At 48.0% G+C, this 16,210-nt stretch overlaps 1 protein-coding gene across 2 annotated transcripts in view; it reads left to right on the top strand.

Moving 5' to 3' along the window:
• Positions 1 to 16,210, top strand: part of col6a2 (collagen, type VI, alpha 2) — a 135,156-nt gene that overhangs the window by 106,975 nt on the left and 11,971 nt on the right. For both annotated transcript variants that reach the window (XM_085985443.1, XM_085985444.1), the window contains exons 24-28: positions 5,009 to 5,044; positions 6,198 to 6,243; positions 7,520 to 7,672; positions 8,777 to 9,229; positions 10,326 to 10,364. In XM_085985443.1, the coding sequence (XP_085841569.1) occupies positions 5,009 to 5,044; positions 6,198 to 6,243; positions 7,520 to 7,672; positions 8,777 to 9,229; positions 10,326 to 10,364 (727 nt within the window). The remainder of the gene's footprint in view (positions 1 to 5,008; positions 5,045 to 6,197; positions 6,244 to 7,519; positions 7,673 to 8,776; positions 9,230 to 10,325; positions 10,365 to 16,210) is intronic.

Below are 16,210 nucleotides of genomic sequence, written 5' to 3'. Positions count from 1 at the left end.
TCTGGGGTAGACCTCTTGCCCCGTGTATGTCTTCAATACAATGGACATGTCCTTTAAGGGTATGTGTGAGAATAGCCACTCATAGTCTCGTCGATTCATGACAGTTCGGGCTGATCCTGTATCCAATTCCATCTTCACTGGGGACCCTGCTATCATGAGGGTGACCCAAATGGTTTGGTGATCTTTTACGATCACGTTGTGTAACTTCAAACAAATTAGTCGCCTGCTCCCAGAGTCCTTATCACTCTCCTGATCTTCTGAACTACTATCTGTCAGTTTCTTTACTTTCCTGTACTGTTCCTTAGTAGTTCTTGTCGTGTTGGTCTTCTTTCCCGACCTGCAGACTCTTGCTAAATGTCCCATTTTCCCACATTGCCTGCATATTTTGTCTTTAAACCAGCAGCCCTTCTGCTCATGGGTTGTTCTGCCGCAGCAATAGCACTTTTCGGCTCCATACGCCATTTCGTTAGCGCTGTATTCTTGTGGTTTCTGTTGTATTTCAGCAGCTCCCCATGCTGCTGCTTCATAGGATACTGCCACGCTGAAAGCCTGTTCTAGCGTCAGGTCCTTTTTTGAAAGTAGTCGTTTCTGGGTTCCTTCACTCTGGAGCCCGCAGACAAACTTATCCCATAAGGTGTCTGCCAGTCCTGGTCCAAACTGGCAGTGCTTCGATAACTTGCGTAGTTCCGTAAGATAGTCAGCATTGCTCTCATCTTTGTGCTGGTTTCTTTTATGGAACTTGAATCTTTCTGCTATCAGCAGTGGCGTAGGGCTTAGATGTTCCTGTAAGATATGAACAATCTCCTCAAAACGTTTCTCCATTGGTTTAGCTGGGGTAATTAAATTCCGCAATAGGCCGTACGTACTCGCACCCATCAGATTTAATAATACCGACGCCCTCTTTCCATCAGCCACCTCATTTGCCTTGCAGTACACTTCAATTCTTTCCACATACGTGATCCAGTCTTCTACCTCGTTGTCGAAAGCAGTGATACTGCCACTTTTCGGCATCTTGGGCGATTTAAAATGGCGCCTCCCGCGCTTTTGCTTCTTCCCCAATGGAATAAAATGGCGCCTCCCACGCTTTTGCTTCTTCCCCTTACTGCCACGCTGCTCCTAGCATTCTACAGGGTAATGGCAGCGACCCGCAGCTTTGGCGCATCTCACTTTCCTTCCCCCCCGTTTAGTTTCTCTCCGCTGTCCTGTTCTCGAGCACCGACCGCGCCCTGTGCGCTCCACCCTCTCTCTTGTTTTCTTTTCCCGGCGATGCTGCGCGGCTCGATTTGTAGAGCCGCTCGATAGAGCTTGAGCCCGCCGCAGTCCGGAAGGGTCAGCGCGCTACCTGCTACCAGCACGATTCGCTGCAACCACAGACTCTCCCGCAATTCTCCAAACACCGATGGATTCTTCGGGCGGTTGCCCTCGGTCGACGTCCGTTGCTCAGACTACGACCTTCAAGGACCTTCCTTTCAGGCGAGATCCCCGTGAGATGATGCCACACTGCAGTTGAGTTCGAACTTACTCGTCGCCACTGTAAAGTCCGCGCCTCAATAATACACGGACTTCGGGAGAACAGTTTAACAGGTACTTTACTGAACAAGACGCAGCTTGAAACTGAAACTACAGAAGCCTGCTAGGGCCTTTTATACAGGGGTGGTCACTGCCGGCACTGCAGTCTAAGACCAGTTATTCCCTTAAAGGGACATACACAACAGAGGGGAGCGTTTTGCAGTCAGTAAGGGACTGGGGGAGAGCTATTTAAAGGCGGCCGCTTCCTGCATTTTTTTGTTGGTGACATTTTTGCACCACGCATTCAGAGAGAGAGAGAGAGAGAGTCTTCTGGAGAGATTCAACGCTGCGTGAAGGAGCATTGGTTGCTGAGCAGCACTTTGCAGGTTCATTTTGATTTGCCCTTGTATCGATTTAGAAGAGACTGTGGGGGCTGCACTCTGAGCTCTTTCCCTGGGCCTCTCCATTGTTCTTTCCAGCAGATTTGATGTACAGGTCTCTCCAGGCCGAGATTCAAGGCTGCAATGAGCAGGGTGTGGATGGAGAGCAAGATCGACCCTCCCCTTTAAGAACTGGTCGCCGCCAGTGTGTCTGTGTTCCATTGCTGGCTGACATCACATGAGCTTCGCCAGCGCTCTGAGGTAGCGCCTTGCTCCTCAGCCTTTGCACCTTAAGACAGTTGTGCAGCGCCTGATTTAGCGCTCCAATCACCTCCAGGAGTGATAAAAGCCAAGTTTGCAGTCGGAGGCGATAATTAGCGCCAGGCACTAATTTTTGCGCCCGGCCGATAATTGCGCCCCAAACGGGGCGATACTGAATTTTTCCCCCTATAAGTTTCAATGAGATCCCCTCGCATTCTTCTAAACTCCAACGAATATAAGCCCAATCGACCCAATCTCTCCTCATACGTCATTCCTGCAATCCCAGGTATCAGTCTGGTGAATCTTTGCTGCACTCCCTCCATGGCAAGAACATCCTTCCTCAGATAAGGTGACCAAAACTGCACACAATACTCAAGGTGTGGTCTCACCAAGGCCCTGTACAACTGCAGCAGGACATCCTTGCTCCTGTACTCGAATCTTCTCGCTATGAAGGCCAACATACCATTTGCCTTCTTAACCGCCTGCTGCACCTGCATGCTTACCTTCAGTGACTGGTGCACAAGGACATCCGGGTCTCGTTGCACTTCCCCTTCTCCCAATCTATTGCCGTTCAGATAATAATCTGCCTTCCTGTTTTTGTCACCAAAGTGGATAACCTCACATTTATCCACATTATACTGCATCTGCCATGCATCTGCCCAATCACCCAACCTATCCAAATCATACTGGAGTTTCTCGGCATCCTCCTCACAGCACACACACCCACCCAGCTTTGTGTCGTCTGCAATCTTGGAGATATTACATCTAGTTCCCTCGTCTAGATCATTAACATATATTGTGAATAGCTGGGGTCCTAGCACTGATCCCTGCGGTACCCCACTAGTCACTGCCTGCCACTCAGAAAAAGACCCGTTTATTCCAACTCTTTGCTTCCTGTCTGCCAACCAGTTCTCTATCCAAGTCAGTACCTTACCCCCAATCCCATGTGCTTTAACTTTACACACTAATCTCTTTTGCGGGACCTTATCGAAAGCCTTCTGAAAGTCCAAATACACCACATCCACTTGTTCTCCCTTATCTATTCTACGAGTTACATCCTCAAAAAATTCCAGTAGATTAGTCAAGCACAATTTACCTTTTGTAAATCCATGTTGACTTTGTCCGATCCTGTCACTGTTTTCCAAGTGCTCTGTTATTACATCTTTTATAATGGACTCTAGCATTTTCCCCATTACCGATGTCAGGCTTACCAGTCTATAATTCCCCATTTTCTCTCGACCACCTTTTTTGAATAGTGGGGTTACATTAGCTACCCTCCAATCCATGGGAACTGTGCCCGAGTCTATAGAATTTTGGAAGATGACCAGCAATGCATCTACTATTTCTAGGGCCACTTCCTTAAGTACCCTAGGATGTAGATTATCAGGCCCTGGGCTACCTCAACCTTTGTTCAGTTGTCAGCCTGGACAGTGAGTGCTTGATTTTAACTCCCGGCCGGGATCATGGTAAAGCTAAGAGGCGAGAGAACACTGCCCCTGAGCCAGTGGTCTCTCCGTCTGGACTCGGCTACCCTGCTGGATGTCAACCCAGTATTTAGAGACCATATTCTGGTCTCCACTTGCTGGGACTGTCTGGAGTGGGACTTGAACCCTTCACCTTCTGACTCAGAGGTGGGAATGCTACCACTATACCAAAGGCTCACGATACCCCAGAAGAACTAAGGCCTCATTTGATGCCCCTACCACCACACCAGCTGAGGTCAGCTACCTCACCACAGGCCAGGGATCAAGCCTGGCACTTTGCTGGCCTATAAAGCTCCACGTACTCCCCAGATAAGCTTGCTGATCCATCAGAAGAGCTTGTTGCTCATTTGAGTTGAAGGTATGGGATCTTCTCTCGAGGTCCTGTTTCGTGACTCAAATTGTTGACCCACAGCCTGGAAAAATGTAACCACTGTATCCTGAATGTTTGCAGGAAATGGTTGCTGCAATCTGCAGTGCAAATGTGAAACATTCGGCAAATGGAAATCGTAACTATAGTTACACGAAATATGCTTTTGCTCCCGCCCCCATCTATCAAAACAAAGATCTTAGCCTGCAGATGTCTGAGGGTCAGTTCCATGGTCCTCACTCCCAGCAGGGTAATCGCGTTCGCAGGAAGTGCAGGTTCAAAAATCTGGGCCACATTCCCAACTACCAGTGGATAATGGGGAATAAGACTTCCCCAAAGGTGCGGGGTAGGAGGAGGAAGATGTGACAAGTTTGTGAGTGAACATTGTCAGACTCCGAATACACAGAGGCATTTCATGTAAGTTGGCCAAAGCCTCAGTGTACTAGCTCCAGGGATTTCCCGATTCCAGAGTGAAACCCTTCCTCCGGATCTCACACAGACCTCCAGGTGGTTCTCCTAGGATTCTTCAGGCCTGGATCCCTATGGATTATGGTCATAAAGGGGCTGGAGCTACATATGAAAATTCTCAACCTCTAACCCTAGGCTGGTTACCGAAGCACAGTGGAACCCTTGTTTAGTACGCCAGGCGCAGGCCAGAAGGTTGCACTTCAGGTCCTCTCTCCAAATCCACCATGAAGGAGATGGCCGGTCACACCCCTTCCCCGAGTGTGAGCAAAAATGGATGGACTCACTTAAGCACCGAATTTACCACAGCTGTAATCAAGTTTTCTACCAAACCCCATTGGGCAACTTTGGTTTACAGCACCAGGTCATCGCTAAAATCAGATTTTGGGGGGATGGGGGTGGCATTTTGCAAGGTCAATTGGACCAGTCAGATTGCAGCAATAGGAGAGTACATATTAACGGAAAAATGAGGAGCAATCTATCGGGTCGGTAATCTATCTCTTTATTTGGAACTAATTGTGTTTCTTCTTGTTCTTTTGCAGGGTCCTCACGGGCCTCAAGGAGATGCTGGCCTAACGGTAAGCACCGTCTGTCGAGCGCGCTTCGTGTGTGCAGGGTCGAGGGAGCTATCCCTGCACTAGGATCGCCAACTCTGGTCGTACGTATTCCAGGAGGTTTCAGCACATGATCTCCTGCCTCCAATGAACCCCCCCCCCCGCCCATCCTCCCGCCATTGTTCACCCAACACGCCCATCCTCGCTGTGCCCCGCCTTCCCATGCCGATTGGAAAACAAATAGACTCTTCGCATATTCTTGACTGTCACTCAAACTGCCATTTTCCCCAACTCCAAAACTTTTACAACTAGTAAACAATATTGTTCAAAGGAAATGGGAAACAAAAACACTTTTTTAATGCCCCTGTGATCTTTCTCCTGGGTTTTGCTCTTAGCAGTGTCCATGAGATTGATCTTCAATTCCTGGAGACTCCAGGACAATCTGAGAGGGCTGGTAATCTTACCTGTGACTGAATGAGAAGGCTCGAAGCGCACCCGATTTTGGGCCTTGGGCCTCACTACCATCGAGCCGGCGAGCTGCCTGCTACTGTCCGCCGCTCGATGGTAGTGAGGCGAGGTAGGATGGAAGAGCGAGCCTCTGCGGCGCTGGATTGTCCTAGAGTCTCCTTCAGGAGTTGAAGATTAATCTCCAGGACACTGCTGCGAGCAACCCAGGAAAAAAATCATAGGGGCATTGAACAAAATTGTTTTTTTTTCATTTTCTTTGAACACTTTGATTTATTAGCTATCAATATATTGGAGATGGGTGGGGGGGGAGGCTGTTTCAATAACAGCCAAGATTAATCCAATTGGATATCAAAAAGTCCCTTTCCAATTGGCCGTGGGAAGGCATTGTACCTGGAGGATGGACCAATGGCGGGAGTGTGGGGTCGGTGGTTCGTGGTGGGAGGTCATGTGATGAAGCCTCCAGGAATACGGCCAACCAGAGTTGGCAACCTTAGAGTGAGCACCTTCAGGGAAAAGCAACAACAGGTGTCAATAAATCATCTTCACGGTCTCCATTTAACCAGATCATGTGCGCAAAAATTCTTCCTCTTCTGCAAGTTTTCACAGTTTGCTCCCTCGGCTCGGTTCTTTGTCGAGTTTCTGAGTAAGGCTCGGGGTTAGGGTGATGTCTCCCTCTATTATTTTTCCTGACCTTCTCTTCATTTCCTAGGACTGCGATGTGATGACTTATGTCAGGGAGACGTGTGGATGTTGTGGTGAGTCCATTTATTTATGTCAAAGCACTCCATACACGATTGGAACTCCAGAGGCCTTGTTGACTACAAAGTGAAAATATCTGATGGCCAGTGCAGTTGCCATGACAACTAGTAACCAACATGCTGATTGAAGTCACTTATAAAGGACTGGTTTACGGCTGGGTGCTTTGTCAGTTGCAAGGTTCAAGCCTCAAAATACATTTAATTGAAACCCGACCGCCAGTATAAGGCCCGATTTTTGCAAAAGCCACTCCCAGCAGGGAGCCTTGCCCGATGGGAGCGTATATCAGCAAATCGCGAGGAGTGTGCCCGGCAGTTTCTCGTAGGGTTTGCCTGGTTTGGAGTGCACTTTCTTTTCCTGGAACCACACACCCACTAACCTAAGACCAGGCAGCCAAGGATTAGGATCCTCAAATTAGGTATCCCGAGGCACCACTAAATGTAACCACCTAGAACCATGTGCCTAACTAGCATGGAGTACTGGTTAGCTTCTCGTCTGCTTATCCAGTCGGAGCATTGGCTTGCAGCTTTTCCCGGAGCCAATTGGGAAGAATCCCAGCTGCCAATGGCAGATGTAGCCTCCCGGATCCCGCGGATGTAGCCTCCCGGATCCCACGGATGAACCCGCCAGGTGGTCAATCATCAACAGCACTCTCGAGAACCTTGGAAACAGGTATTGGGTTACCAAGCCAGTCACAGATTGCCCACTCTTTTCCAGTCTCCCACCATCAGGTGTGTCCGCTTGCAGCCAATGCAACCCCAAGGAGATCCCTTCTAGCCTTCCCTGCCTCCCAAGAGGAGAGTCATGATATAGTGCAAGTGCAGCAAGCTTTGAAGGAACAGATGACTTTGGACTTGTGGTTCCCAAAGCTCTCCACCACTAAGGGTTTTCCTCACCTCATGTCTGGGTCTGTTGTAGACTTATTGATAGAGATTGATTGCTATGATTAGCAGCTCCATTATTATTGTATCTTCCGACTACTAGGATGGTAGAAGGCCAACTAGATAGATCTTAGTCTTTTACCATCCAGCAAATGCTGTGTACCTATGTTCCTGTTTTTCACTAGTTGGTCCGTTAGTTAAAGGGTCAATAGAGTGGATTCATTGACCTTGGATCAGTCTGGATTTTGGATCATCTGACATTCTCAAAGTCTATCAAAATGCTCTGCAGAATTCCTCATTTGGTGTCTAAAAGTAAAAAGCATTGAGCACAATTTAAACTCCCTCTTTTTATTTTCCATTCCTCTCCCTTTCCTTTTTCCCCAATATGTTTCAGACTGTGAGAAGCGGTGTGGGCCACTGGATATCGTATTCGTGATTGACAGCTCAGAGAGTATTGGGCTGACCAACTTTACCCTGGAAAAGAATTTTGTCATCAACACTGTCAGCCGATTGGGCACGTTAGCCAAAGATCCTAAATCTAATACAGGTCAGCAATTCAGGGAAAGGTCACCCTCTATATAACCCTACTTCCTGTTCAGGGTTATGGGAAACTTTCTTCACTAGACCATACAAATGTTTGTAATCTTTTAAAGGAACCCCTTGTCCCCACCCCCCATAATTTGGATGCAAGTGGACTTGTTGAAAAATAGTCACCATTTTATTTTTATTTATGTATCTTGAATACATGCAGCTGGAACTTTCTTCTTTTAAAATTCAACATGATGTACTATTGAACTGATTAGGCCTATTAGGGTAACAGTTGCCTGGCAACCCTGGATCTGAGACTGGTAGCCACAAGTACTCTCAGATTCAAGATGGCGACCCAGATTCAGAAGCACACTGTGCGCAGTTCAGTTTATTTATTTGACATAGTTCATGTTTACAATTTGTTTTGTGATTTTTGGAATTACTGTCCTTTCTCTGCACCCTGCACCAAGCAGGTATGCTGCCATAGCACAGCCTAGAACCTATCAACAGTCACACCACAACAGCCTATCATAAGCCGACACTCACTTTAAACATGCTCAAACAAACAATTGCACCTTACAACTTGTTCTTGGTCGCGTGTGCACTCAGATGCTACAGTGGCACGCTACACACAACAGCCTGCAACACATTCATGTACACACTCTGACCCTCCTCCGAGCTCGCGCCGGAAACCATTGTGGACCCTCGTACTCCAGTCCGACCTCGTGTTGATTTCACATCCTACAACTTGCTCACACTCGGAGCCCATCACCAGCTCACACTCCCTCCAGTTACAGGTGTCAACCTACACGGTCTGCCCTCCTTCCATGATTGGTCAGTCTGAAACAATCCTTTTGTGTGCCATACCATCTTGTCTATCTCCTTCATTTGTGAGCTATTAGCCTCCTAGCCTTCCTTTCTGTGCACCCCCCCCCCGAATGTGAGTATTAAACGGGGTTTGATCAGCCCCTGCAGGTAGAATACGAATACCCCTCATACCTTTTACCCTGTACCTCCCCAGTTCTACATGTGTGGTATCTGTTACTCTGTTTAGCCCCCAGTGATCTGTGGAACTTCCAAAGGTCTGTTTTACATTTAACTCATGAAGAATGTTGAATTGCAGGAGCCCGTGTTGGCGTTGTCCAGTACAGTCACGAGGGAACATTTGAAACCGTGCCACTGAATGATCCAAAAATCAACTCGCTCTCAGCTTTCAAAGATGCCGTTAAGAAGCTGGAGTGGATAGCAGGCGGGACGTGGACCCCCTCTGCCCTCAAATTTGCGTATGACACGCTGATTAAGGCCAACAAGCGCGAGAAGGCAAAGGTCTTCGCCGTGGTGATTACAGACGGCCGGCACGACCCGCGGGACGATGACACGCTGCTCACTTCCCTGTGCAAGGGCGATGTAATTGTGAATGCCATCGGCATCGGGGACATGTTTGCCAGGCAACAGGACGACGAAACGCTGAGGTCGATCTCCTGCAAACAGGACGGGCGGGTGCAGAAGATGAACCTCTTTGCGGACCTGGTGGCTGAAGAGTTCATTGACCAGATGGAAGAGCTGTTGTGCCCCGGTAGGTCCAGCTAACGGGAAATGGCCTCCATTCCCAAAGCTATCCTCAAGAAGCTTGACTTCCTCCTTTGTACCAAATGCTCCTTTTCCCTTCAGCAACTCTTGTATCTCTATCAAGTTCAAGTTTCTCCATGAGTAGACCATTACTGCAAATTCTAGACCAGCTCTTCCTCATTCTTTACCCAGAGAGTCATTAGAATGTGCAACTCGCTACCACAAGGAGTAGTTGAGGCGAATCGCATAGATGCATCTAAGGGGAAGCAAGATAGACACATGAGGGAGAAAGAATAGTAGGATATGTTGGTAGGGTGGGAGGAGGCGCGTGTGTGCAGCATAAAAACCAGCAGAGACTAGTTGGGCCGAATGGCCTGTTTCTGTGCTGTAAATTGTATGTAATTCTTCTCAACAGGATGTAAGAAAAGGCTGGTCATCTGGTAGATGACAACTCCCTCACTGCTTGCTTCTCCCTAACGCCCCTCTCTTGTCTTGGTTGATACCAGCACTCCTCACAGTCTCCAACTTGAACTCCTCTCACATCAGCCGGTAACTGAGGAACTCCTTACCTCCCTCACTCTTCCCTTCCTTCAACATGCTGCAGGCTTTTAAAACTCCTATGCTTGGTGCCACCGATCAAAGCTTCCTAACTTACCTCACTTTCTCTCCGTTTCGGTAGCCTTCACGGTGTCCTGCGACATACGTCTTGGCCTTTTACCTGTACATATGTCCTGGAATGGATGAGCTAGGATGGGGGTCATAAGACCATCCTTCTTCGTATCTACTTTGTATAGCCAGGATCTGCTCTTAAAGCTGTACTACAAAACATTGCGCAAAGCTAGAAGGGTTTTTTATATATATAAAAGGCCAGCTATCTTGGTATCAGCCCAAATTCTCTGCCAAGGCATATTCATAAAGCATGGGGCCTGGGAGCAGGTCGTCACTGTGGGGTTTCCTAGTTAGGAAATGGTGCATACACCATGCCAGGGGGAGCCTGAAGCAGGCATCAAATGACTTTAATTCAGGATATGTTATTTTTTTAAATTTGTTTTTAGATCCTTACTACAAGTGTAACATTTTTCATGTCTTGCTTTTTCTTTCAGACCCTGAGATTATCTGCCCTGATCTCCCATGTAAAGCAGGTAGGTTTCAAATACATCAAAACACATTGAACAGCAGGATCTCTCGGAGAGCTGTTTCATTATATGGAGACTGGAGGGAGACCATGCGTAAACTGTATATAGACCATGCAGAGATGGTATTTAGACTGTATATAGACCATATGTAGATTGTATGTAGAGTTTTAAGACTTGTTAAAAGTAACAGGATGTCTTTCTCTCCGCACCCCCCCCCCCCCCACACTCCTCTCTCTACCGTGCCGAGTCCTGAAGGAACTATTTGAAATCATTTTGGCCGAATAATAACAGCAGAGTACTCTAGAAATATAAATATTAAGGCCCCTTCCCGACAGGGGATTGTAGAGAAACTTAGCCTGAGATTCCTTATTTTGAATAAGGAGGAGAGAATGCTCGTGTCTCTCTGTGTAATGAAGAAGTCGCTAATGGAAGTGCTGGAGCCCAGAGTTGTCAAACCCACCAATTCCAAGTGGGGGACCGTCAGTTATGGTGCAACGCTGTTGATCTCCTGTTTTTCGTGGCCAGTAAAATTTTACCCCAATTAGTCAGTCGGGGCAAATTAATGAAATCTCCAGGTGGTACAAGCCAGACAGAGTGATGTAAATGAGGTAGGAGTGGGGCGTTCACAGATCCCACCTCCATTTTTCTGGACACCTATTCACAGAGGCGCCCGGAAAAAGTTGGCGCTGCATCCTTCCCCTGAACTCTGCTGACTAGAAGGTCCTAAAGGGGCCCTCGGGACAGGCTGAAGATCTTCAGGTAGGCCACAATTTTTAATTTGTGCCTCCCCACAGGATATCAGCACTTCAATTGGGGCCTTCTTTCTGACTTCCTTCCTTTTGGTCGGTTTTGACTTTTGAGTGACCGAAAATGCACAAGTGACGGGCACAATGTTTAACACAACTTTCTGGCTGTGCATAGCCCACAACAGAATTTATTTTGAAATTGCTAGTCTGTGGAGTGCACAGACCGGCCGCCCATTCCCAATGGCGAAGGGGGGGGTCCCCATCCCACAATTTTTTTAGGGCCCAGGCTTGCTTAAATTAGGCCGGCAGTCTGCGGGGTGCCAAGCAGGCATCCTGACGCAGTTCTTCAGATTGAGGCCTCAAGGTCATGCCAGGGCAGCCGTTGGCAAGGTGAGTTACAGATGGGGTGAGGGGGTTTGGGCCAGGGGGGTTGGGGGGGGGGTGGGGGTGGTGGGAATGGTTTTCAAACCAGCAGTGGCTCAAATTATTTTTGTGTGCCCCAGAGGAACACTCCTGCTGTTCCGGAGCCCACAAAAATAATTCAACACTTGCCTTTGCTGGGCCTCTGCTCTTCCATCGCTCATGGGACTGGTCAGAGGGCGCACATCGCAGGCTCCAACCAGTTCCAACCTAAAATGGCAATCTGAGTGCCACTTGCGTCATAGGACCCCGGTTTCCTATATTAAAAGGGGCCGATCGCCTGAAACAGGCGGGTGCTTTACGACACCTGGCAGTAGGCCCCTTTCAAAATGGAGCTGGCCACGTTACCGGTGTTGATGGGGAGGTAGGAGCCCAACCCCTTTCTGAGGCTGTTACCACCCCATTAACACCAGATGAGGGAAGTGAAAATTAACCCCAAGTAGCCATCACTTGTTACTAGCTGTCGAAATACTGGCTGGCTCAGACCAAACCCATGTTATACAATGGTATCAGAAAACACTGGAAAAACTCAGCAGGCCAGGCAGCATTCATGGAGAGAGAAACAGAGTTAACATTTCAGGTCGAAGACCTTTCATCAGAACGACGAAAGGTCTTCGACCTGAAACGTTAACTCTGTTTCTCTTTCCACGGATACTGCCTGGCCTGCTGAGTTTTTCCAGCATTTTCTGTTGTTATTTCAGATTTCCAGCATCCGCAGTATTTTGCTATTATACAATGGTATATTTGTCCTGCCATAGCAGAATTGGGAGCTATGCTTGGCTACCATGATAAGTCCAAATTGCTGAAGTCGGCTGGCCACAGGCTGTAGAAAACCGCTAGCTGCCTTCATTGTCCTGCAATTATTGTTTCTTTTGTTGGGTTGGAGGCCAAAATGCCACCTCTTTTGAATTGCCTCTATCGCTGGAAGGTGTTGCTCGTCGGATGTGTACTTGCAATAGTTGGGAGATAGTGATCGAGGTCACAAAGTTCCCACTCCTGTTTTCCCTCAGACACCAAGTGGGAGGATGGAGGGGGACTGATGTTCACTCCCTTCAGTGGAATGGACAGCGTGGATAGATATAGCCCCTTGGACCATCAGTGGAATGGACAACATGGATAGATATAGCCCCTTGGACCATCAGTGGAATGGACACCATGGATAGATATAGCCCCTTGGACCATCAGCGGAATGGACACCATGGATCGATATAGCCCCTTGGACCATCAGTGGAATGGACACCGTGGATAGATATAGCTCCTTGGACCATCAGTGGAATGGACACTGTGGATAGATATAGCCCCTTGGACCATCAGTGGAATGGACACCATGGATAGATATAGCCCCTTGGACCATCAGTGGAATGGACACCATGGATAGATATAGCCCCTTGGACCATCAGTGGAATGGACACTGTGGATAGATATAGCCCCTTGGACCATCAGTGGAATGGACACTGTGGATAGATATAGCCCCTTGGACCATCAGTGGAATGGACACCGTGGATAGATATAACCCCTTGGACCATCAGTGGAATGGACACTGTGGGTGGATATAGCCCCTTGGACCATCAGTGGAATGGACACTGTGGATACATATAACCCCTTGGACCATCAGTGGAATGGACACTGTGGATAGATATAGCCCCTTGGACCATCAGTGGAATGGATACTGTGGATAGATATAGCCCCTTGGACCATCAGTGGAATGGACACCGTGGATAGATATAGCCCCTTGGACCATCAGTGGAATGGACACCATGGATAGATATAGCCCCTTGGACCATCAGTGGAATGGACACCATGGATAGATATAGCCCCTTGGACCATCAGTGGAATGGACACTGTGGATAGATATAGCCCCTTGGACCATCAGTGGAATGGACACTGTGGATAGATATAGCCCCTTGGACCATCAGTAGAATGGACACCAAGGATAGATATAGCCACTTGGACCATCAGTGGAATGGACACTGTGGATAGATATAGCCCCTTGGACCATCAGTGGATTGGACACCGTGGGTAGATATAGCTCCTTGGACCATCAGTGGAATGGACACTGTGGATAGATATAGCCCCTTGGACCATCAGTGGAATGGATACTGTGGATAGATATAGCCCCTTGGACCATCAGTGGAATGGACACCATGGATAGATATAGCCCCTTGGACCATCAGTAGAATGGACACCAAGGATAGATATAGCCACTTGGACCATCAGTGGAATGGACACTGTGGATAGATATAGCCCCTTGGACCATCAGTGGATTGGACACCGTGGGTAGATATAGCTCCTTGGACCATCAGTGGAATGGACACTGTGGATAGATATAGCCCCTTGGACCATCAGTGGAATGGATACTGTGGATAGATATAGCCCCTTGGACCATCAGTGGAATGGACACCGTGGATAGATATAGCCCCTTGGACCATCAGTGGAATGGACACCATGGATAGATATAGCCCCTTGGACCATCAGTGGAATGGACACCATGGATAGATATAGCCCCTTGGACCATCAGTGGAATGGACACTGTGGATAGATATAGCCCCTTGGACCATCAGTGGAATGGACACTGTGGATAGATATAGCCACTTGGACCATCAGTGGAATGGACACCGTGGATAGATATAGCCCCTTGGACCATCAGTGGAATGGACACCATGGATAGATATAGCCCCTTGGACCATCAGTGGAATGGACACTGTGGATAGATATAGCCCCTTGGACCATCAGTGGAATGGACACTGTGGATAGATATAGCCCCTTGGACCATCAGTAGAATGGACACCAAGGATAGATATAGCCACTTGGACCATCAGTGGAATGGACACTGTGGATAGATATAGCCCCTTGGACCATCAGTGGATTGGACACCGTGGGTAGATATAGCTCCTTGGACCATCAGTGGAATGGACACTGTGGATAGATATAGCCCCTTGGACCTTCAGTGGAATGGACACTGTGGATAGATATAGCTCCTTGGACCATCAGTGGAATGGACACTGTGGATAGATATAGCCCCTTGGACCATCAGTGGAATGGACACCGTGGATAGATATAGCCCCTTGGACCATCAGTGGAATGGACACTGTGGATAGATATAGCCCCTTGGACCATCAGTGGAATGGACACCGTGGATAGATATAGCCCCTTGGACCATCAGTGGAATGGACACCATGGATAGATATAGCCCCTTGGACCATCAGTGGAATGGACACTGTGGATAGATATAGCCCCTTGGACCATCAGTGGAATGGACACTGTGGATAGATATAGCCCCTTGGACCATCAGTGGAATGGACACTGTGGATAGATATAGCCCCTTAGCCCATCAGTGGAATGGACACCATGGATAGCTATAGCCCCTTGGACCATCAGTGGAATGGACACTGTGGATAGATATAGCCCCTTGGACCATCAGTGGAATGGACACCGTGGATAGATATAGCCCTTGGACCATCAGTGGAATGGACAACGTGGATAGATATAGCCCCTTGGACCATCAGTGGAATGGACACTGTGGATAGATATAGCCCCTTGGACCATCAGTGGAATGGACACTGTGGATAGATATAGCCCCTTGGACCATCAGTGGAATGGACACTGTGGATAGATATAGCCCCTTGGACCATCAGTGGAATGGACACCGTGGATAGATATAGCCCTTGGACCATCAGTGGAATGGACAACGTGGATAGATATAGCCCCTTGGACCATCAGTGGAATGGACACTGTGGATAGATATAGCCCCTTGGACCATCAGTGGAATGGACACCATGGATAGATACAGCTTTAGGAACATTGTTGGAATGGACAGCACAGATGGATACTACCATGGTGTTGGGTGAGACTGATGAATCACTCCACCACTATCCCCCAAGCAAACAGAAGCACTCAACAAGCTGAGACCACTGTGGAAATGGAAAGATGGATTGAACTGTGTATGAAAGGAGAGTTTATACATAGAGCTAACTAGGCATTCTGCAAAAGAGGAGTGCTGCATGGACTCAACCATTCTTTATATGAAGGAGAAGGATGCAATGGCACAAGCATGCATTATAAGAAGGGGAAGGTCTGTATAGACTGAATCAAGCCTAACATAAAGGGGGAAGAGATGTATGAACAAAAGCATAGATTCCATAAAGTAGGAGGGGGTATATGGACCAAACCACAGATTGCATGAAGTGGGAGACAAGATATGCACTGAACTATGTCGAAGAACCTTTTCTGCCTGGCACCCAGTTTATATTACAGAACCATTCCCAATGGACTGGGTTCTGTGGTTGAGCCAAATTTGTTCGTACCATGGGGGTAGATCTGGCAAGATAGGAACAACTGTACGTGCACAAGAACTGAGTGTGTAAAGTTACTCAGAAGCAGTTAGTGTGGCGTTACAGGAATATTGTGCATGCACAGTTACTGCAAAGCCACGATCACACTTTTTATTTCTGACTGCAGCCCGAACCCACCTGACTCTCTCCAGTGACAATTTTAAACTGATGACCCTTTGTCACTGACTCCCTAACCAGAGGAAATAGGCTTTCCCTCTTCAATCTATTAAAACCCTTTGTAATTTTAAAAACCTCAATTAAATCTCCTTGTAGCCTTCTCTGCTTCAGTGAAAATGCAGTGTCAGCTGTGGGTTAGTGGTAGCACTCTCTCCTCTGAGTCAGAAGGTTGTGGGTT

This window comes from Somniosus microcephalus, chromosome 4 (assembly GCF_052327205.1).
Source record: "Somniosus microcephalus isolate GS21.2 chromosome 4, FLI_Smic_1.0, whole genome shotgun sequence".
Classification (NCBI taxonomy): Eukaryota; Metazoa; Chordata; class Chondrichthyes; order Squaliformes; family Somniosidae; genus Somniosus; species Somniosus microcephalus.
The sequence above is the reverse complement of the archived record's forward strand: the minus strand, read 5'-3'. Positions and strand labels throughout refer to the sequence as shown.